Below are 22,878 nucleotides of genomic sequence, written 5' to 3'. Positions count from 1 at the left end.
ACACTGAGGCCAAAAATAACAATGAGCCTACTGCCTCTCTAAAAGGAAAACTTACTGCCTCGCCATCATTACTGCAATTTGTTAATAGCACATTTGGGTCTGCTGGCGTAGAGCAGGAATGAGCATCTGACATATTAAATCTTTGAATGATCCGTTCTATATATTTCTTTTGAGTGATGCGAATGGAATACTCACTCTTAACTATTTCTAGTCCAACAAAATAATTAAGATCTAAGATTCTTACACAAAAATTGGTTTTTAGAGCTTCAATAATCAAGCCCAAAGTCTCTTCACAACAACAAAACATGAGACCATCATCAACATATATAATTAACAATATTTTAACACCATTTGTGCAACCTGTAAATACACAATGGTCAGATTCTGTTTGTGTAAATCCATAGGACTTAAGGAAATTGGTAAACTTTGCATTCCAACACCGGGACGCCTGCTTCAGTCCATACAGAGACCTATTCAGTTTGCAAACTTTACTTTTATTTTCTACATGCACGCCTAGTGGAATTTCCATAAAAATTTCTTCTTCAAGCTCCCCATACAAAAAAGCTGTTTTAACATCAAATTGAACAATTTTATAATTATGCTTTGCAGCCAAGCTTAGTAAGACTCTAATTGAATCATATCGAGTAGTCGGGGAGAAGGTCTCTGTGTAGTCAACATTTTTAATTTGTGTGAAACCTCGAGCACATAGTCGAGCTTTATACCTTTCAATATTGCCTTCTCGGTCCTGTTTGATATTGAACACCCACTTTGATGTTATAGGCTTCTTACCAGCTTCTTTATCAACTATCGTCCACGTATTGTTATCCGCGTGTGCCTTAAGCTCTTCATTGATTGCTTCCCTCCATTTCATTGCATCAGAGCTGTTCATTGCTTCCTCATATGTTGAGGGCACCACGCTCTGCTACCAAGGCGACTTTGTTTCCCATACATGCAGCCTTCACATACAAATTTTTCATCACTTATGTCTTTACACTGTATAAGTTCACTTTTCACCATTTTTTGTATTTCTTTCACATTCAAATGTCCAAGTCTCTCGTGCCAAACCTTAAGATTGTTCACTGGCACATGCACTGCATTACAACTTGCACTTGTCACAACTTTAAAGTTCATCTCATACAAGTTATTATACTTTTTAGTTGCAGTTAGAACAACTTCATCGTCTTTGTAGATAAGGGCAGAATCATTCTTCTTAATTATCACATAATTATATTTCATTATTGCACCCTCTGAAAACAAATTCCTCTTTAACTCAGGTACCCATAAAACATCTTTGAGCATATTTTCCTCCCACTGGCCGTTCAAGCACTTCTTTATAATTATGGTACCTATTCCATACACTTTCAGGTTCTGTTTGTTTCCTAGTTTCACATATCTGTTGTCATTATCACTGTATAGATCCAGTTTCAAAAAGAAATCTTTTCTAAAAGTTGTATGTACTGAAGCGCCGCTATCAAGCAGAAAAACATCTTCAGATTCTTCTGATAAATTTAAACACTCTTCCACATGAAATGCCAACATATTACCATTTGGTTTGTTGTATGATTTCTTTTTAGATCTACAATCTCTGGCGAAATGCCCCCGCTTGTTGCAGTGATAACAAATGAAGCGATGACGCTTATCTTCATCATTGTGAGAACTGGAATTCTTTTTCGGTTTCGCTTTATCTTGCGAGGTTACAAGTGCTACGTCAGTCTTTTCTTCTACCGTTAAGCTGGCTTCCTCGTCCATCAACCGAGCCGTCAGGTTCTGCAAGGTTTGCTGAGTTGAAGACAGTGACAGCCAGGCCTGTCTTACAGAGCGATACTGAGACGGCAAAGTACTTATGATTTTTGTTATTATGGCCGTGTCACTAATCTTCTCGTCACAATCTTTCAGTTGTTGCGCTAAACTCTCCACTTTAGATATGTGTTGCGCCATACTATCTGACGGGTTCATTTTATATTGGTAAAATTGCTCATGAACTAACATTTTGTTAAATTCTGACTTCTTTTCATATATTGACTCAAGTTTCTCCATAATCTGCGACGCACTGTTACAGTTTTCAATAAGCGCGATTTGCCGGTAATCCATGGTGGACGTCATAATGAACATCGCCATGCCGTCGTTTTTTAACCATGATTCTTTCTTGTCCTCTGGTTCCGGCTTGGATATATCAATGCCTTTCGCTCTTAGCGCACACTTAATTTGAAATTTCCATTGACGGAAGTTATTTCCATCAAAACGTTCCACATTCATTTTGAGTCCGCCGAGATCCATACTTTGAGGTTATGTTAACAATGACTTCGTAATTTTCACTGTACCGAGTCCTGCTCACTGCTCTTTGTACTTTTATCAAATGGCTGGGCCCATAACCTATTATAGTTTATAGGAAATCGGTAGCCCATTTAATAAAAATGCAAGAAATTCTGATAACACTTATTTATTCGACTGGTATTTCTAACCAAAGATACACGAAGTAAATTACATTGACAGTGGCGCTAGGTGAGTAAAACTAGAAACTATTTTTTTTTTAAAGCAAGACAGGCTTGACGTCTAGGAATGTAAAATTTAATCTAAATCCCAATAGTATCTATGGATAGGTCTTCAAAAATGATATTGAGGTTCCTAATATCATTTTTTTCTAAACTGAATAGTTTGCGCGAGAGACACTTCCAAAGTGGTAAAATGTGTGTCCCCCCCCCCCCCCCCCCCTAACTTCTAAAATAAGAGAATGATAAAACTAAAAAAAATATATGATGTACATTACCATGTAAACTTCCACCGAAAATTGGTTTGAACGAGATCTAGCAAGTAGTTTTTTTTTAATACGTCATAAATCGCCTAAATACGGAACCCTTCATGGGCGAGTCCGACTCGCACTTGGCCGCTTTTTTTTTTAATGCCTTAGATGCCCTTTAAGCCAAATCTCATAGAAAAAGGGGCAAGCTATGATGGCGCCATCTATGCAAACCTTTGACAGTTGCCAACCCCATTAAATGGAACAGAGTTGCTTTTATTTGTTTCGTTCGATTTTAAAACAAAACAAATTAAACTCTATTTTCTAATACCGTTGATTCAAATGAGATTGCCAATTTTCCTTGTATGGTGGGTCGCTAGAGGTTATACTCGTATGTACATACTTTAATTTAGAAACTGGCCGAATTGTCTGATAATAGCACCATCTTGCGGTGAATAGTTGTACTAACGTCTTCATGAACTGCGACTTCGATGGTTCTTGTGAACGTCATCTAGCGAATAAAAATGGAAACTATCTAATATCAAGTGGTATCAATATGTTTTTAATTAATAAAAAATCACTTTCAGGACCCGACGGCTTCAGGTGCGGTTCAGATTGCAGAGTTCCCCGGGCACACGCATGGGGTCAACTGCGTTGTAAGTAATTATGAACCTTAAAGTCTGAGCAAGAATACTCAAATTCTAATAACAGTGTTTTCACGGACACGTACGAACGCGTCTTGCTATTTCAGTCAGTGTCGGTACAAAAAGTACTTAGGTTGACTGAACTAGCATGACATACTAACGTTTCCGAGAAAATACGATGGAAAACAACATGAATCTAGTATTTTAACTGGATCAGGCATGAGGGGTGGGGGAAATGACCGAACGGGATAGTCTTTTGTATCTTTCGGTAGGAGTACCAGCGAAAGCGCTATTATTGTTTGTCATTGTTAGTCTCGAATTTTTTTTATTCCCCACCATAAATTAGTATGGATGATGGTTGGCAACAAATAAATTCGACCAAATCATAGTGTCGCATTGCCTATGTTTTGTCCCTCACGGAGGCACGCGTATACCACATCTATCCTATCCTACCATCTATGGAAAACAATAATGCACTACATCTGTAGTTAGTTGTATATAATTGTCAACAGATGGCGTTGTAACTAAACCATCTTTTCCAGGCGTTCTCGACGTCGTCGAAATACCTCGTGTCTGTGGGGTCTCAGCATGACATGATCGTTAACGTGTGGGATTGGAGGGCGAATCTGAAACTCGCTAGCAACAAGGTGAGGAATAAAAACGTTTAGTTGGGTCATGTTGGGTCAATCAACTATTTCTTGTTGTTATTCTGTCCCATCAGCGAGGAGACAATAGTAGCATAGATTGTTAGAAGAACTGCTGCACCATGTTCTGCTAACATGCTCAGTAGGTGTCCCATTATGGAAAGGTCTTATAACTAACCATAAAATGCAAGTTTGGTTCATATAAATACAAAAAACCTAGAATTTTAAGAGTGACCCGTAGCAACGTGTGACAAGAAAAAGTTGATTAACCCAGTGTAAAAAGCGGCCAAGTGCGAGTCGGACTCGCGCACGAAGGATTCCGTAGCATTAGGCCAATGATGATGATGATTCTGTTTTTAGTATTTGTTGTTATAGCGGCAACAGAAATACATCGTCTGTGAAAATTTCAACTGTCTAGCTGTCACGGTTCATGAGATATAGCCTGGTGCCAGACAGACGGACGGACAGTGGAGTCTTAGGCTGGTTTTAGTGTCACGCGGACCGTCCGTGCGGATCGCTCTGCACCGTAAAATTGTATGAGAAAGCTGTCGTCCGTGCGGACCAGGGATGTTGCGGATGCAGATTTTTTGACATCCGCGGATGCGGATGCGGATATTTAAAGGCTCACATCCGCGGTTGCGGATGCGGATGTCAAGATTAGGTACTTAAAAAACGTCAAATATTACCTTTTTAATATTTTTTTTTATTTAAAATAAACGAAACGTTTAATAAACAGTAACTTGGCCGACTTTTCTGGATCTAGACGATTTGGTTATAGGTAATAATGACGAAATTATATACCTAGCACTTACGCCGCCGTTAAGACGTTCCTGTACCGACTTGTTCGACATCCGCATAAGCTCCGCATCAATTTTATGCGGTTGCGGATGCAGATGCGGATGTTGAAAATAATGCGGAAGTTCCGCGGTTGCGGATGCGGATGCGGATGTTCGCAACATCCCTGGTGCGGACCACTCTAAAACGCTCCCTGAAAATACACATTGGTCCGCGTGACACTAAAACCAGCCTTAGTAATAGGGTCCCGTTTTTACCCTCTGGGTACGAAACCCTAAAAATTAGGTTTATATTTTATATCCTCTGGCCCTCTGATGTTTTTTAACCCTTATCGTGCCGCGGTGCGTCATCGTGAATTCATTTTTCTATTCCCCGACAGGTATCGTCACGCGTGAAAGCGGTGAGCTTCGCTGAAAATGGCAATTACTTCGTCACGGTCGGCTTTAGGCATGTCAAGTTCTGGTATCTGGAGTATTCTAGAAATGCTAAGGTGAGTTATAATACTTATAATCGTCAAATTTGATGTACTATATTTTTTTGAAGCGGTGGTGGCCGAGTGGATATGACGTCCGACTTTCAATCCGGAGGTCGCGAGTTCAAATCCTGGCTCGTACCAATGAGTTTTTCGGAACTTATGTACGAAATATCATTTGATATTTACCAGTCGCTTTTCGGTGAAGGGAAACATCGTGAGGAAACCTGCATACATCTGCGAAGAAATTCAAAGGTGTATGTGAAGTCCCCAATCCGCATTGGGCTAGCGTGGGGACTATAGCCCGAGCCCTCTCGCGCATGAGAGGAGGCCTGTGCCCAGCAGTGGGACGTATATAGGCTCAAATTATTTATTTATTTGTTTATGTAAAAACTTTTATCACAAACTGTCAGCTCAGCACCCCTAGCACATGATTGGCGCGACAATATCTCGCGGCGAGATAGACTATCCGTCTTTTTCTAACTATGTTAATAAAAGAAGGGACGGGTAGTCTCTCGCCGCGAGATACTGTCGCGCCAATCATGTGCTAGCCCGGCGCCTCGTATCGTATAACGTTTTACAGTAGATATGGCCATTTAAATTTTCGACGTAGTTACGTAATGTGCTTATTATAGCATAGCATAGGGTGTTGTAATGATGTACTGTAATAGTACATTACGATACAAGTGCGAAAAGTAGGAATTTGCGAATTACGTTTTCGCACGTACAACGTTCTACAGTACGTATGGATGGCCCTTTAAATTTTCGGCATACGCACGTATACCGCACTAGGGCGGTAAATTAGCACCATATGTACTGTAAGGAGTATTATGCCTTCCACCTGTATACACGCATTTTTTTTTAACAAATCTATTTTTTTCTTTCAGTTCAAAGAGCCAGTACCCTTAATGGGTCGCTCGGCGATACTAGGCGAGCAGAAAGACAATGAATTCTGCGACGTAGTATGTGGGAGAGGCGATTCGGCTGACAGCACGTATGCTATTACCAGGAGCGGACTGCTGTGCGAATTCAATAGTAGGAGGTTGCTCGATAAATGGGTTGAACTACGGGTAAGTACACTTTATTACCAGATAATAGTCTGGCAAACGTATTTGTCAGTAGAAAAATCAAATTTAAGCGCGGAGTTTCCATCTCCAATAGTTATTGCAGAATTTCGCCTCTTTCTTCTGACAAAATTGATTTGTTCTGGCGCTGTACGGTCGCCTGAATATCAGCTTATAGGACGCATTAGTTATCGGTGATACTAGGCGAGCAGAAAGACAATGAATCATTATTATGTGAAGGTTCCCATACATGAAGGTTCGATGTAGAACTCAGAATATTACGAACAGCGCCACCTAGCGGCGATAGAACAAACTCCCTAACCAATTCTCTATCCCACAGACAGCATCAGCCAAAATATGCTAAATTTTCATGTATCATTCATCCCATATGTAAATAAAGGTGTAGAACTTAGACTATTACGAACAGCGCCACCTAGCGGCGAACAATACAAACTTCTCAGTCATTCTTTATTTTGCACAGACAACATCAGCCAAAATATGCTAAATTGTTATGTATCATTCATCCCTCCCTAATGAAGCTACAATGTAGAACTCAGAATATTACGAACAGCGCCACCTAGCGGCGAGTGGAACAAAATTCTCAGTCATTCTTTATTTATACAACACTAAAAACAGGCTTACACGGATTGTGCTATTCAGCATCGCCATAAGAATGAAATCGCGATTTATAATTTAATATCTGGGTGACCGAGCTTCGCTCGGAAAACATATAAAAACTCGAAAATGCGAGTTTTCCCAGAGATAAGACCTAGCTAGATCGATTTTTCGCCCCCGAAAACCCCCGTATAGCAAATTTCATCGAAATCGTTAGAGCCGTTTCCGAGATCCCCGAAATATATATATATATAAATAAATAAATAAACAAGAATTGCTCGTTTAAAGGTATTAGATAATTTTACGACAGCGCCATCTAGCGGCGAGTAGAAGAAAACTCCCTAACCACCTCTATTTCCACAGACGACATCAGCGAACTGCATGTCAATCGGTGCCGGGTACATCTTTGTGGGCTGCGCCGAAGGCCTAGTGCGGTGCTTCGCTCCTGACTCCCTGCGATATGTGACCACGTTACCGAGGACGCACTATCTGGGAGTAGACGTGGCTCAGGGACTCAATATAAGGTAGATAAACTAACAGCACTGCGTACGTATAACAATGTGTGTATATATAACGACCGGCTACATCTTTGTGGGCTGCGCCGAGGGCCTGGTGCGGTGCTTCGCTCCTGACTCCCTGCGATATGTGACCACGTTACCGAGGACGCACTATCTGGGAGTTGACGTGGCTCAGGGACTCAATATAAGGTAGATACATAAACAGCACTGCATACGTATAATAATGTGTGTATATAACGACCGGCTACATCTTAGTGGTGTGAGGGCCTAGTGCGGTACTTCGCTCCTGACTCCCTGCGATATGTGACCACGTTACCGAGGACGCACTATCTGGGAGTTGACGTGGCTCAGGGACTCAATATAAGGTAGATAAACAAACAGTACTGCATACGTATAACAATGTGTGTATATATAACGACCGGTTACATCTTAGTGGTGTGAGGGCCTAGTGCGGTACTTCGCTCCTGACTCCCTGCGATATGTGACCACGTTACCGAGGACGCACTATCTGGGAGTAGACGTGGCTCAGGGACTCAATATAAGGTAGATACATAAACAGCACTGCATACGTATAATAATGTGTGTATATAACGACCGGCTACATCTTTGTGGGTATGAGGGTCTAGTGCGGTGCTCCGCTCCCGACTCCCTGCGATATGTGACCACTTTACCGAGGACGCACTATCTGGGAGTTGACGTGTCTCAGGGACTCAATATAAGGTAGATAAACAGTACTGCATACGTATAATAATGTGTGTATATATAACGACCGGTTACATCTTAGTGGTGTGAGGGCCTAGTGCGGTACTTCGCTCCTGACTCCCTGCGATATGTGACCACGTTACCGAGGACGCATTATTTGGGAGTGGATGTCGCTCAGGGACTCAATATAAGGTAGATAAACAAACAGCACTGCATACGTATAATAATGTGTGTATATATAACGACCGGCTACATCTTTGTGGGCTGTGAGGGTCTAGTGCGGTGCTTCGCTCCTGACTCCCTGCGATATGTGACTACTTTACCGAGGACGCATTATTTGGGAGTTGACGTGTCTCAGGGACTCAATATAAGGTAGATAAACAAACAGTACTGCATACGTATAACAATGTGTGTATATATAACGACCGGTTACATCTTAGCGGTGTGAGGGCCTAGTGCGGTACTTCGCTCCTGACTCCCTGCGATATGTGACCACGTTACCGAGGACGCATTATCTGGGTGTAGATGTGGCTCAGGGACTCAATATAAGGTAGATAAACAAACAGCACTGCATACGTATAATAATGTGTGTATATAACGACCGGCTACATCTTTGTGGGCTGTGAGGGTCTAGTGCGGTGCTTCGCTCCTGACTCCCTGCGATATGTGACCACATTACCGAGGACGCATTATTTGGGAGTGGATGTGACGCAGGGACTCAATATAAGATAGATAAACAAACAGTACTGCATACGTATAACAATGTGTGTATAAATAACGACCGGTTACATCTTAGTGGTGTGAGGGCCTAGTGCGGTACTTCGCTCCTGACTCCCTGCGATATGTGACCACTTTACCGAGGACGCATTATTTAGGAGTGGATGTGGCTCAGGGACTCAATATAAGGTAGATAAACAAACAGTACAGCATACGTATAACAATGTGTGTATATATAACGACCGGGTACATCTTTGTGGGCTGGCGCCTTTTTTTCTTCTATTAGGATCATGAGAGATCGTGATTCTGAGTTAAAAAAAGCGGCCAAGTGCGAGTCGGACTCGCCCATGAAGGGTTCCGTATTTAGGCGATTTATGACGTATAAAAAAAAACTACTTACTAGATCTCGTTCAAATCAATTTTTGGTGGAAGTTTACAAGGTAATGTACATCATATATTTTTTTTAGTTTTATCATTCTGTTATTTTAGAAGTTACGGGGGGGGGGGGGGACACACATTTTACCACTTTGGAAGTGTCTCGCGCAAACTATTCAGTTTAGAAAAAAATGATATTAGAAACCTCAATATCATTTTTGAAGACCTATCCATAGATGCCCCACACGTATGGGTTTGATGAAAAAAAAAATTTTGAGTTTCAGCTCTAAGTATGGGAAACCCCAAAAATTTATTGTTTTTTTTCTATTTTTGTGTGAAAATCTTAATGCGGTTCACAGAATACATCTACTTACCAAGTAGTTTCAACAGTATAGTTCTTATAGTTTCGGAGAAAAGTGACTGTGACATACGGACGGACAGACGGACAGACAGACAGACATGACGAATCTATAAGGGTTCCGTTTTTTGCCATTTGGCTACGGAACCCTAAAAAGTACAGTGTACACTTGCACAGTCGCCATCAGGAACATTGCAGTAATACTCCCTATTAAAATGCCCCATCAAGGCTTCATATTGTTCCGTGCAAAATTTTGTTCACGGAACACTTATGGGATTACTTCGGTCTTGCAAATCAGTTGAATGCGTTCTTTCTTTTTACAAGCTTTTATTTAGTTTCACCTGTCCCGTTGTCTGTCTGTCTGTAATCAAATCTTGCAAGTTAAATTTGATCCACTTCTCGGTTTCCGATTGAGCTGAAATTTTGCATACACATGTAAGTCGGGTGACAATGCAATATTATGGTACCATCGAGCTGATCTGATGATGGAGACAGGAGGTGGCCATAGGAACTCTGTGATGAAACAACGCAACCTAATTGTGTTAGGGGTTTTTAGAATTGTCTCGATGAGTATTAGTTGTCTGTCGTAAGAAAAGTACGGTCAGCGATAAAAGCTTGTACCAAAAATTAAATTTTTGCCAAAAACTTATGTTCACAGTCACATGTTCACCGTGCCGCCGAACGCGCGGTATCCGGACGCCATCGCTCTAACATACGATGACAGAAACCACAAGCTCACCTGCGTTTACAACGATCACAGTCTCTACGTGTGGGACGTCAGAGATATTAAAAGGGTTCGTATAAAAATCAATAAATAAATATTATAGGACATTTTTTTTACACAAATTGACTAAGCCCCACGGTAAGCTCATGAAGGCTTGTGTTGTGGGTACTCAGACAACGATATATATATAATATACAAATACATAAATACATAGAAAACAACAGTGACCCAGGAACAAATATCTGTGCTCATCACACAAATAAATGCCCTTACCGGGATTCGAACCCAGGACCACGGCTTCACAGGCAGGGTCACTACCAACTAGGCCAGACCGGTCGTATGAACACATTTACTGCCAAGTTGCCAACGTTTTCGTAGCGCTACGCTCGTAGCCGATCCCAGCGTTTTCCCTCTTTGTAGAGGAAAGCGACTGCGAACAGAGCATTCGCCGGAGTGGTTTCCCGGCTATCAATGTGTTAACATAGAGAAATATAAGTAAAGAAAGAGTGGCAACTCCATACATCAGTTTTCTTACCAAAACGCGAGTTATTTCGTAGTCGACATTGCATTGAATTAAAAAAATTCATGACGGTATGCTCTAATTGTCATATCATATTTTTCCTTTCCCACAGGTGGGCAAATCCCACTCCGCCCTCTACCACTCCGCTTGCATATGGGGCGTGGACATGGCCAACGGAGCTGGCACCCTTCCTGCAGGGACTTTCCTCACCTGTTCCAGTGACGACACGGTCAGGATGTGGACCCTGCAGGGCAGGAGCGGCCCCAACATCTACAGCAACGTGAGTAGACAGACAGACAGGAGCTGGCACCCTTCCTGCCGGCACCTTCCTCACCTGTTCCAGTGACGACACGGTCAGGATGTGGACCCTGCAGGGCAGGAGCGGCCCCAACATCTACAGAAACGTGAGTAGACAGACAGACAGGAGGCACCTTTCCTGCAGGGACCTTCCTCACCTGTTCCAGTGACGACACGGTCAGGATGTGGACCCTGCAGGGCAGGAGCGGCCCCAACATCTACAGCAACGTGAGTAGACAGACAGACAGGAGCTGGCACCCTTCCTGCAGGGACCTTCCTCACCTGTTCCAGTGACGACACGGTCAGGATGTGGACCCTGCAGGGCAGGAGCGGCCCCAACATCTACAGCAACGTGAGTAGACAGACAGACAGACAGGAGCTGGCACCCTTCCTGCAGGGACCTTCCTCACCTGTTCCAGTGACGATACGGTCAGGATGTGGACCCTGCAGGGCAGGAGCGGTCCCAACATCTACAGCAACGTGAGTAGACAGACAGACAGGAGCTGGCACCCTTCCTGCAGGGACCTTCCTCACCTGTTCCAGTGACGACACGGTCAGGATGTGGACCCTGCAGGGCAGGAGCGGCCCCAACATCTACAGCAACGTGAGTAGACAGACAGACAGGAGCTGGCACCCTTCCTGCCGGGACCTTCCTCACCTGTTCCAGTGACGACACGGTCAGGATGTGGACCCTGCAGGGCAGGAGCGGCCCCAACATCTACAGCAACGTGAGTAGACAGACAGACAGGAGCTGGCACCCTTCCTGCAGGGATCTTCCTCACCTGTTCCAGTGACGATACGGTCAGGATGTGGACCCTGCAGGGCAGGAGCGGTCCCAACATCTACAGCAACGTGAGTAGACAGACAGACAGGAGCTGGCACCCTTCCTGCAGGGACCTTCCTCACCTGTTCCAGTGACGACACGGTCAGGATGTGGACCCTGCAGGGCAGGAGCGGCCCCAACATCTACAGCAACGTGAGTAGACAGACAGACAGGAGCTGGCACCCTTCCTGCCGGGACCTTCCTCACCTGTTCCAGTGACGACACGGTCAGGATGTGGACCCTGCAGGGCAGAAGCGGCCCCAACATCTACAGCAACGTGAGTAGACAGACAGACAGGAGCTGGCACCCTTCCTGCAGGGACCTTCCTCACCTGTTCCAGTGACGATACGGTCAGGATGTGGACCCTGCAGGGCAGGAGCGGGCTCAAAAGTACTATTACTTTTAAGACCGATGGCGACTGGGGCAAAAAGGGTCATAAGTGGCGAGAGATAACTAATGCAATGGCTAGTGGACAAAGGCAGAGGTAAATTAAACTTAGGGGTCTCTATTGTTTCCCAAGTAGATTTAAGCCATAATGTATTGTTTGCCCGAATTTTCGTTAGTCATAATTGATTTGGTTCGGAAACGCGTCACTTTTCGGGATTGCCAAAAAACAAACCTAACCTAACCTATCTATAGGATAACCAAACGAAAATCCTGAAATGTTAACTGTGGTTTCAGTTTTATGACTAATGATAATATGACAAACAATAAATTATGACTTAAAACTTTATGGGAAACACCAGGATTCATTCATTGTATCTAAATATTTAGATACAAGAAGTAACAATGAGGCCAGGCGCCTACTATCGGCAAGAGATCCTTCGGCATATTGCCGAGGCGTACTCAGGCATGCCGAGGTGTGCTTGGGTATTCCGAGTCGTTCTTAGCATGTCTATCATGTCTAAGACACCCTGGTATGTGCTAACCACCAGTTGTTTTTCAGGAACTGAACAAAGTGGTGTACATCGACCCAGAGTTGAAATTCCTGAAAGACGCGGACCTCAGCGCGGCCGATAAGGACAAAGCGAAGTCGTATGATGAGAAGACTGGTGTGCGGTTAGTTTACGTACATCTTTATACTACCGGATAATTTTAATCAAAATAGGGCAAAAAGGCCATTCTTTTAGATCTACGAAATTGGTTTTTAACAAGATGAAAAAGAAAAACTTTCAAAGATTTCAAAAATAACTACTTTACAACCGTGAGTCGTATTCGGTAAAATCTGTAAATGAACTAAAGTGGTTTTATTACGCCAATAGATTATGTAAGATTTATTAGACATAATTTTATTTCTAGAGAAAATATTGCGACATAGTTCATAATTTTCAGATGTGTGCGGATAAGTCCTGACGGCGCTCACATAGCGTCCGGCGACCGAGCTGGCGACGTGTGGATACATTCAGCCACCGGCTCACTGTTGCACAGGTAAATATATACAGGATGCTTCCTGTAACAGGAGCAATAAATTAAACTGTAGGCTGTACTCCTCAAACTGACCAACATTTGTTCAGCAACTTTTGAAAATAACTCATGTTTTGATTTTTATTACACTTTAAAGACGCAATGTATTGCAAAATTTGTTATGTTTAAAGCGTGACAAGCAACGTCAAACACACTGATGTCAGCGTACATTGAAGGCAATATTTATTTTGTATGAAAAAGAGGAAGTCTAAAGGATTCATAATTTTCAAAAGTTGCTGAACAAATGTTGGTCAGTTTGAGGAGTACAGCCTTTAGTTTAATTTATTGCTCCTGTTACAGGAAGCACCCTGTATAATATAATAATCACTACATAATAAGCACCACAGCAGGCGTGTCTCACTCCGCGATTTCGTCGCTTTGCTACAGGTAGCTAAAAGTACATCCGTTCGGCCCCAATTTTGGGGAAAGCCATAAGCCGCGCGTGGCGCTGTCGCCACCTAGCGGCCATATCTGGGCTGATCGTAACAGACGCGTTTTGTTAGAGAGTGAGTCTTCTGTACTTAGTACTATTATTTATTCTGTGACCACAGTCATACACAGAGCAAATATTAAGAGCCAACAGGAGCTGAGATTTAAATATTTTAGGTAAATATACCCGTCTCGCTAACGGAAGCGGCTCCTGAAACTAGTGCGATAAGGACAAGGCGAAAAATCCTGCGTAAAAATCTCAAAAATCGAGGTTTCGTACTCGACTGTTTCCTCCTCCAAAACTTAACCAATCGTAACCAAATTTGGAAATCTAAATGATTATAAAATTATCTGTGTCGGACCGTTTTGCTTTTTGGCTAATTGATATCAGTTTTGAATAGCACGCCTCTCATTGCGGCATAGTCAATTAGGCCATTTTGGCCATTTTTGAAGGGCTCTAGCGCCTTAAAAAACAAAAATATCAAAAAAAGCAAAACGGTCCGACACAGATATTGACAATATTAATCTGTGTTGAAAAAATCATTGCTCTAGCTTCAAAACCCACGGAGGAAACAGTCGAGTACGTTTGTATGGAGAAATGACCACTCCTGTTGGCTCTTAAATAATTTTAGCATGTGGTGAGCAACATATCGAAAACTTTGTTTTGTGAATTCAGGTTGGAAGCTCACAACGCCGAGGTATTATGCCTGGAGTACTCGGCGAAACCAAGACTCTTGGCTTCGGCTTCGAGAGACCGTCTCATTCACGTGTTCATGGTCGATCGGGTATGTTTGGGTTAATCAACTTTTTCTTGTCACACGTTGCTATGGTTACGGTCTCCTGAGTCACTCTTAAAATTCCAGGTTATTCGTATTTAAATGAACCAAACTTGCATTTTATGGTAGTTACTAAGACCTTTCGATAATGGGACATCTACTGAGCATGTTAGTAGAACACGGTACAGCAGTTATTCTAACAATCTATGCTACTATTGTCTCCTCGCTGATGGGACAGAATAACAACAAGAAATAGTTGATTGACCCGTTTATACTGTTTAAAATGATTTAGTTTTGAATATGTCTGTTATTTGTTTATTCTAAACAAATGCCTACTATGCTATTTTGAGTTTGAGAGTGAGTAAGCGCCTCTTGCACCATCCCACTAGCCCCGGGTTAACCGGTTAAACCTGGAATTACCATGGTAACCAGTACAATTTGACACTGGCAAGGTTTAACGGGATAACCCCGGGTTAGTGGGATAGTGCAAGTGGCGCTAAGTGTACAAAACGAGCGTAATATCAATTTTCAATTGTTTTCATTAGGGTAATTCGCCAGTAACTGGCCACCGGCCAATAACTAGCCACCCTTAACTATAAATGAATTCTATTGACCTATAAACAGAATTCATTTTAGTATAAGGGCTCAATAACTGGCCAGCCTTCAATAACTACCCACCTTACACTAAAATGAATTCTGTTTATATGTGAATAGAATTCATTAGAGTTCCGTACCTAAAGTTTACCACACGGGACCCTATTACTAAGACTCCGCTGTCCGTCCGTCCGTCCGTCCGTCTGTCACCAGGCTGTATCTCACGAACCGTGATAGAGACAGTTGAAATTTTCACAGATGATGTATTTCTGTTGCCGCTATAACAACAAATACTGAAAACAGAATAAAATAAAGATTTAAGTGGGGCTCCCATACAACAAACGGCATTTTTGACCGAAGTTAAGCAACGTCGGGCGGGGTCAGTACTTGGATGGGTGACCGTTTTTTTGCTTGTTTTGCTCTATTTTTTGTTGATGGCGCGGAACCCTCCGTGCGCGAGTCCGACTCGCACTTGGCCGGTTTTTTTTAGTTTAGGGTGGCCAGTTACTAACGGTGGCCAGTTACTGGTCTATCATTTCTTGAGATAAAATAAAACATTTCCATCCCCAGGACTACCAGATTCTGCAAACTCTAGACGAGCACTCGTCCAGTATAACAGCGGTTCGACTGATCCCCGCGGCCGCTCCCGCCACTCTTCAACTAGTATCCTGTGGGGCCGACAAGACTGTGCTGTTTAGACAACTTATAGTGGTAAGTAAAGTGGCTAAGCACCCTCTATAGCTTTGGATTCCTCCGAAAACGGTGCCGTCATATGACGGCCGTCATATAGCGGCAGCAAAAGACGACCGTCTTTACGGTGGCGACATGTGGAAAGTACCACGGCGTCATAACACACCGTCATCCACCAAGGTCAAAGCGGCAAATTTGAAAAATGTAGGCGCGATGGGATAACGTCCCATAGAAAATTTGAATTTCGCGCCTTTTCCTACTGACAAGATTTGCTTGATCATCTATAATTTACTTGGAGGATGAAATATCATCAGAAGAGGAAAATAATCGTAATACGGAATCATTTATTCAAATCTCGTGTCATTTATTCAAAATGGCGTCACCGCTATCTAATAAAACGTTCACGAAACTATCGACAAGGTCATGACGGCCGTCATCTTACGTTACGTTGACAATCAACGTAACGTAACGCCGTCTAGGAAACCGCGCCATCTTGTTTACATAGACAACGTTCTAGTGACGTCAGTCAACGCTATATAGCGACCGTAATATGACGGCACCGTTTTCGGAGGAATCCAAAGCTTATCCTGTGTGTTAAGGTATCAGACATATTTTATATGATGGAACGTGGATTCGCGTTAGTAGTTATTGAAGTCTACATTTATAATATTATTACGAGAGGATAATATTTAATTTGATGCATTTAACGGCCATATCTATATTAGAACTTGTTAACCGTGGCGAAAGAATATACACGGGGTTTCATGACCCACTGAAGGGTGCCATCCATTTGGCATAGTTTTTTATGTCCGAAACGTATTATGCATACCAAGTTTCGCATAATTTATTCATGACGAATGTTTATCTTGCCGAAAATGTATTGAGCATAATTAGTAATTAGCCGAATGGTTACTTACCCGAAAATGCTGTTAGCATAATATCGGCATGGCCGAATTTTAACATGCATACTGTTGTGTAGCATATCTCTAATTTAGCAGATTTTTGAAACGCCGAAATCATGTCCGAATGTATGTCCGAAACAACAATATACGTATTAAATAACAATAAACATCTGTAACACCATGGATTGCGACAAATAAATGATTATATGATTATTATTTTTGATTATTGCAATAATCAATGGTAAGGCACTCTATGTTAGGTTTTTTATGCAAAAAAAGGGTCTAGAACGCAAAATGACCAATTTTTGTATATTACTAAGTAGATTAGGTTCGTTAGTTACTTTTAGATGGCCGAAGGCCAAACAGTACAGAATAGGGGCCCCGCGGCAGCGGGGCTCCGGCGACATCGCTAACGTAAAGATACAGCGAAAAAAATAATGTTGGCATTTTGCGTTGTACACCGTTCGCGATGTAGACTAAAAGAGACAACAACACTTTTTTATTAATTCTGCGATTTTATGTTATGCGATGGTAAGTTTCTGTTTAATGAATTTATGCGTAAATAATATTCTGTCTCAGCACAATTAGGTCTTTCCAAATTATGCGTACCAACCATTCGGCTTAGTTTAGATATGCGTAATAGCATTCTGGGACATATATTTATGCGACATCAGTTTCTGCGTATCTACTATTATGGCAATACTACTTTTTTTCACATGCCTAGTCTACAAGTTTGTAATGCAACAATATCAATAACTAGCATTTGACACGTTATTTGTCAATTAGCAACACCATAGAGAAAAAAATACATAGAGTGCTCACTCCATACATCAGTTCAGACTATTAATTTCAGTGTTTACATCTAGCATCGAGTAGCGGAACTATCAGTACTGCTACTTGACAATAGATGTAGCACCGACCGGAAAGTCTTATCCCAACAGCATAAGACTTTCCGGTCGGTGCTACATGTATTGTCAAGTAGCAGTACTGATAGTTCCGCTACTCGATGCTAGATGCTAATAGTCTTTTTGGTACTAAAACTGATGTATGGAGTGAGCACTCTATGTATTTTTTTCTCTATGGCAACACCCTTAACTGGCCATTGGTAAACTTTATCTCCTTGCAGTAAGGTATGCAAATGGTCAGTTAATAGCAATTGTTTTACGTCACTAAAACAACAAATCGAATTGGATTGGAATTGGAAGAAAACTAAACAAAGATTTTATTTAATCTTAAATAATTATCGGATTAAAGAATAAATACTCATGAGGTCAAAATAAAATAAAACAGTTGGGGTGTCTCAGGTTTTCAGTGGATCAAATAACACCGACCGTGTATAGCATGTAATACTAAATCTTATTGAAATTCATCAGTGCTAAAACTTTCCTTCCATTTTTAGGGTTCCGTACCCAAAGGGTAAAAACGGGACCCTATTACTAAGACTCCGCTGTCCGTCCGTCCGTCCGTCTGTCACCGGGCTGTATCTCACGAACCGTGATAGCTAGACACTTGAAATTTTCACAGATGATGTATTTCTGTTGCCGCTATAACAACAAATACTAAAAACAGAATAAAATAAAGATTTAAGTGGGGCTCCCATACAAGAAACGTGATTTTTGACCGAAGTTAAGCAACGTCGGGCGGGGTCAGTACTTGGATGGGTGACCGTTTTTTTGCTTGTTGTGTTTCAGACTCCGGACGGCGGGTACAGGTTCGAACGCGGTCAGAACGTGTCCGGTCGGACGACGTTGTACGACATGGAGGTGGATGCCGGCGGGCGACACGTCTTGACAGCCTGTCAGGTAAGAATGTCAGATAACTTCTATACACCGTGTTTTTATTGAATTCCGTTAACTTCGGGGTATGGTTAAGTACGTTTAAGAGAACTAAATGGCATAGTTAATAAAAAAAAATTGCTTTAAAAAAAGTTTAAAAAGTAATTAAATGTAGCATATAGCGTTGTAACACGGGCATTACATTTAACTCAACCAAACAATTGAAATCTGTGACATATCAATGTCATTTCGAACATCGATCGACCGAGATTGTACTTAAGTTTAGTAGCAAATGTATGAACTCATTCTAAACACTAACCAATATGTAAACCGGCCCTAAGGCAAGTGTACACGCTTGTAGAGGCCTTATAGGAAAAAATAAATTATTGTAGTCTCCGAAATGGAGTTAATTAGAATATCGGTGTCTTTGAGAAAGTTACTTGATTTAAGCTCAGGAATGCACCCTTGAAATTAACAGAAAAAAAAACGCGGTGTATAATCTCCCATCCCTTCCTCTCAATATATGCATGATCACTAACACCTTATAAAACAAAGTCCCGCGACGCGTCTGTCTGTTTGAGTGTATGTATGTTCGCGATAAACTCAAAAACGACTAAACGGATTTTCATGTGGTTTTCACCTGAAAATATAGCGATTTTTTAAGAAGGTTTAGGTGTATAATTTGTTACGGTTTTGTTTAATATAATGTATTGTTTGTCATATTATCATTAGTCATAAAACTGAAACCGTTAATTTTTCAGGATTTTCGTTAAGTTATCCTATAGATAGGTTAGGTTAGGTTTGTTTTAATGGCAATCCTGAAAAGTGACGCGTTTCTGAACCAAATGAATTATGACTAACGAAAATTCGGGCAAACAATACATTATGGCTTAAAACTATTTGGGAAACAATAGAGACCCATCATAGCTTATCAATAATATCAATGAAGTAAGAAACTCAATTATTATTTAACCTAAAGCAATAGTATACCTAGGGTAGTAAAATAAGTAACGTCTCGGCTTCGCCTCGGCCGACAATTCCATGTGATATGAGGCTTATTTACTGGTCGAGGTATGTAGACTATTTTTCTGTTCAATGAACCCGGAAAACGGCAACTTCGTTTAGTCATAGAGAAATAAATACATAGATTGCTCACTCCATACATCAGTTTTGGTACAGTCGGCCAAAAATGTGGTCTACCATCCTACGGTTGAGGTTCGTTTGAACGTCATGAGGCAACAAGGTTGATTTCCCCTTGCAATGATATTATGTCAGTGACAATTGTCAACCTTAGCGATCGTTAGATCTCGCAGAAACTTTTGTTAAAACTGGTATACCACTTTCTTGGCCCACTGTACCAAAAAGACTATTATTTTCATAGTCTCCATTTAGCATCGAGTAGCGGAACTATCAGTACTGATACTTGACAATAGCTCAACAACATAAGACTTTTCGGCCGGGTTACAACTATTCTCTTACTATATTTCTCTATGCCGATAGTTAACGCTTTTGGCACGGAGAATAGAAAATAATTATTAACTTTTGACTTTTCCTATTCTTACACTGAAGTTTCCCTTAAAAATATGTTTCAGGACCGTAACGTGAGGGTATACAGCGCTTCCAACGGCCGACACACGAAGACGTTCAGAGGTACCACGGCCGATGACGGAACCCTAATCAAGGTAAGATAATACATATTATCCTTTTTAAATAGGGTATTTGAAATAAATTATTTTACACGATGCATGAAATTAAGCACCAGGAGATTAATAGAAACACGTAGACAGCAGTTATTTTTAGACACAATTTCTATTTTAAAACCCGTATAAAACTGTAAAGAGTAGGTAATTTGATTGAGACTTCACATGCTAGTGTTTCATATAAATTTCATAGTAGTAAAATCGTTTTGACTAGTAGTCAAATACCCAATTGTGAAATTGATTTATTGTGTTTAGGGTTCTGTACCAGGAAAACGGGACCCTGTTACTAAGACTCCGCTGTCCGTCCGTCTGTCTGTCTCTCACCAGGCTGTATCTCATCGTGATTTTAAACTAGCTATCACGGTCCATGAGGTACAGCCTGGTGACAGACAGACAGACGGGCAGAGGAGTCTTAGTGACAGGGTCTCGTTTTTACCCTTTGTGTACGGAACCCTAAAAACTGGTGACAATGCAATACATATTATGATGACATTGAAACTTGGGTTGGCGACAGATACTAAGTGATAAAATATAGCAATCTCAATGAATAGAAAGTTTTTGTTTGTTAGAATCGTCTCTGTTAGCGACGTGCTCATATTTTGTTATTTTGTATTGCTAAATGTTGTTTAATATATAATTAGGTAGATCAAGAAACCTAAACTTAAGGGTAGTTGTAACAGTGGCCGCGAGCCGCAATTCTAGTTTTGTATGTGCGCCGTATGACAAGTCAGTCGGTCCATACTATCCGCGCGAGCGCACGTACGCATAACTGTCATTTCGAGCTTTCTATTTTGTGTACCTATTTGTGTGTGTTTCGCAAATATAAGCTGTTAAAAGTTCTACCGTGTTCACCATTTCGCCGCGGCGAGACCCTATACCCAACAGTCTCTATGAGTAGAGGACTGTCACAGACAATCCAACCTCTAGACATAGCATAGTCGCGCTACCCCCTCTGCCACACATACGGTAGCGTTACTCCATCTTCGAGTCAATCCCGTGCCGTGATTGGTCCGTGTCTTTGAACGGACCAATCACGGCACGGGATTCGCTCACATCGTCCCCCCGCACCCCCGTATTTTTGGCAGCATTGGTTTCATGAAATTATTGGCCTAAGCTCAGTCTAGAGGTTGGATTGTCAGTGAGGACTGTTGAAAGAAAAGTACAGTCGGCGATAAAAGCTTGTATCAAAAATGTAACTTATGATAAAAGAACCGGCCAAGTGCGAGTCGGACTCGCGTTCCAAGGGTTCCGTACATTATGTACGACTCACACTTGACTGCACATTTATAATAGGTTTTCCTGTCATCTATAGGTAAAGAACTATTTTGTGTATTTTTTTCAAAATTTTAGACAGTAGTTTCGGAGATAAAGGGGGGATGGTCATTTTTTGCCTATTTTCTTGAATAACTGCTAAACTATGTATCCTAAAATTATAAAAAATATATATTTGAGATTCTTACAATGAGCTCTTTCATTTGATATGTAACACGATATAGTTTAAAAAACTTTATTTTTTAATTTTCTCATTTACCCCCGAAAAATGGCCTCCATATTTAAAATTCATTTGTTTAAGTTACATGTCCATCTTTGGGTCACAAACTTACATATGTGTGCCAAATTTCAACTTAATTGGTCCAGTAGTTTCGGAGAAAATAGGCTGTGACAGACGGACGGTCAGACAGACGCATGAGTCCCTAAAAAGGTTTAGCCAGAGAATAAATCGAAAAGAAATGAAATGCTAACATTTTTAACCTTTTTATTTCAGGTGGCGTTAGACAATAGCGGTATATATCTCGCTACTTCGTGTACGGACAAAGTGCTAAGCGTTTACGACTACTACTCTGGGGAGTGTATGGCGACCATGTATGGCCATTCCGAAATAGTCACTGGACTTAGGTGAGAAAGAACATTTATCTACGATTATTTTACTAGCGACCCGCCCCGGCTTCGCACGGGTTAACAAATTATACATAAACCTTACTCTTGAATAATTCTACCTATTAAAAAAACCCGCATCAAAATCCGTTGCGTAGTTTTAAAGTTCTAACCATACAGACAGACAGACAGGGAAGCGACTTTGTTCTATACTATGTAGTGAAGTTCACATCATAGAATACTGGCCCTTATTTCCTAATAATACAGTCTAATCTTCTTTCAGGTTCACACCGGATTGCCAGCATCTAATATCAGCCTCTGGTGATGGTTGTGTGTTTGTATGGCGAGTACCTCATGATATGGTGGTCACCATGCGAGCTAGATTAGCTCAGCAGGCTATAAGGCAGGGCAAGTAAGTAACCTATAAATATTTGACCGAGCGAGACCGAAGGTCTCCGTTTCTATATCTCTCCAGCTGTTTCCCTCGGCAAAATTTCTCTACAAGTCTCTTTCTTAAAATTTTGTGAGGCGACGTTTTTTTGTTGATTATGTTTTTGGACCCGTGAGGTCTATAGTTTACAGAGCAACTAGTTGTAGCATATTTAGTGTGAGTTAAAATTCAAACATTAGTAAAGAGTTACCGTGAAATATATGACTAGTGAACTATC

The 22,878-nt window shown here is 41.5% G+C and overlaps 1 protein-coding gene across 1 annotated transcript in view; it reads left to right on the top strand.

The window, feature by feature from the left end:
- The window catches only part of LOC134660500 (mitogen-activated protein kinase-binding protein 1), a 127,416-nt gene that overhangs the window by 67,271 nt on the left and 37,267 nt on the right, over window positions 1-22,878 (top strand). The window contains exons 5-19 of the mRNA XM_063516271.1: window positions 3,325-3,393; window positions 3,924-4,028; window positions 5,200-5,310; window positions 6,180-6,362; window positions 7,335-7,495; window positions 10,300-10,435; window positions 10,998-11,165; window positions 12,952-13,064; window positions 13,338-13,433; window positions 14,575-14,683; window positions 15,839-15,979; window positions 18,552-18,662; window positions 20,228-20,317; window positions 22,101-22,231; window positions 22,494-22,622. Of these exons, the coding sequence (XP_063372341.1) occupies window positions 3,325-3,393; window positions 3,924-4,028; window positions 5,200-5,310; window positions 6,180-6,362; window positions 7,335-7,495; window positions 10,300-10,435; window positions 10,998-11,165; window positions 12,952-13,064; window positions 13,338-13,433; window positions 14,575-14,683; window positions 15,839-15,979; window positions 18,552-18,662; window positions 20,228-20,317; window positions 22,101-22,231; window positions 22,494-22,622 (1,853 nt within the window). The remainder of the gene's footprint in view (window positions 1-3,324; window positions 3,394-3,923; window positions 4,029-5,199; window positions 5,311-6,179; window positions 6,363-7,334; window positions 7,496-10,299; window positions 10,436-10,997; window positions 11,166-12,951; window positions 13,065-13,337; window positions 13,434-14,574; window positions 14,684-15,838; window positions 15,980-18,551; window positions 18,663-20,227; window positions 20,318-22,100; window positions 22,232-22,493; window positions 22,623-22,878) is intronic.

Source organism: Cydia amplana, chromosome 27, assembly GCF_948474715.1.
Source record: "Cydia amplana chromosome 27, ilCydAmpl1.1, whole genome shotgun sequence".
NCBI classification, from domain to species: Eukaryota; Metazoa; Arthropoda; class Insecta; order Lepidoptera; family Tortricidae; genus Cydia; species Cydia amplana.
The sequence above is the reverse complement of the archived record's forward strand: the minus strand, read 5'-3'. Positions and strand labels throughout refer to the sequence as shown.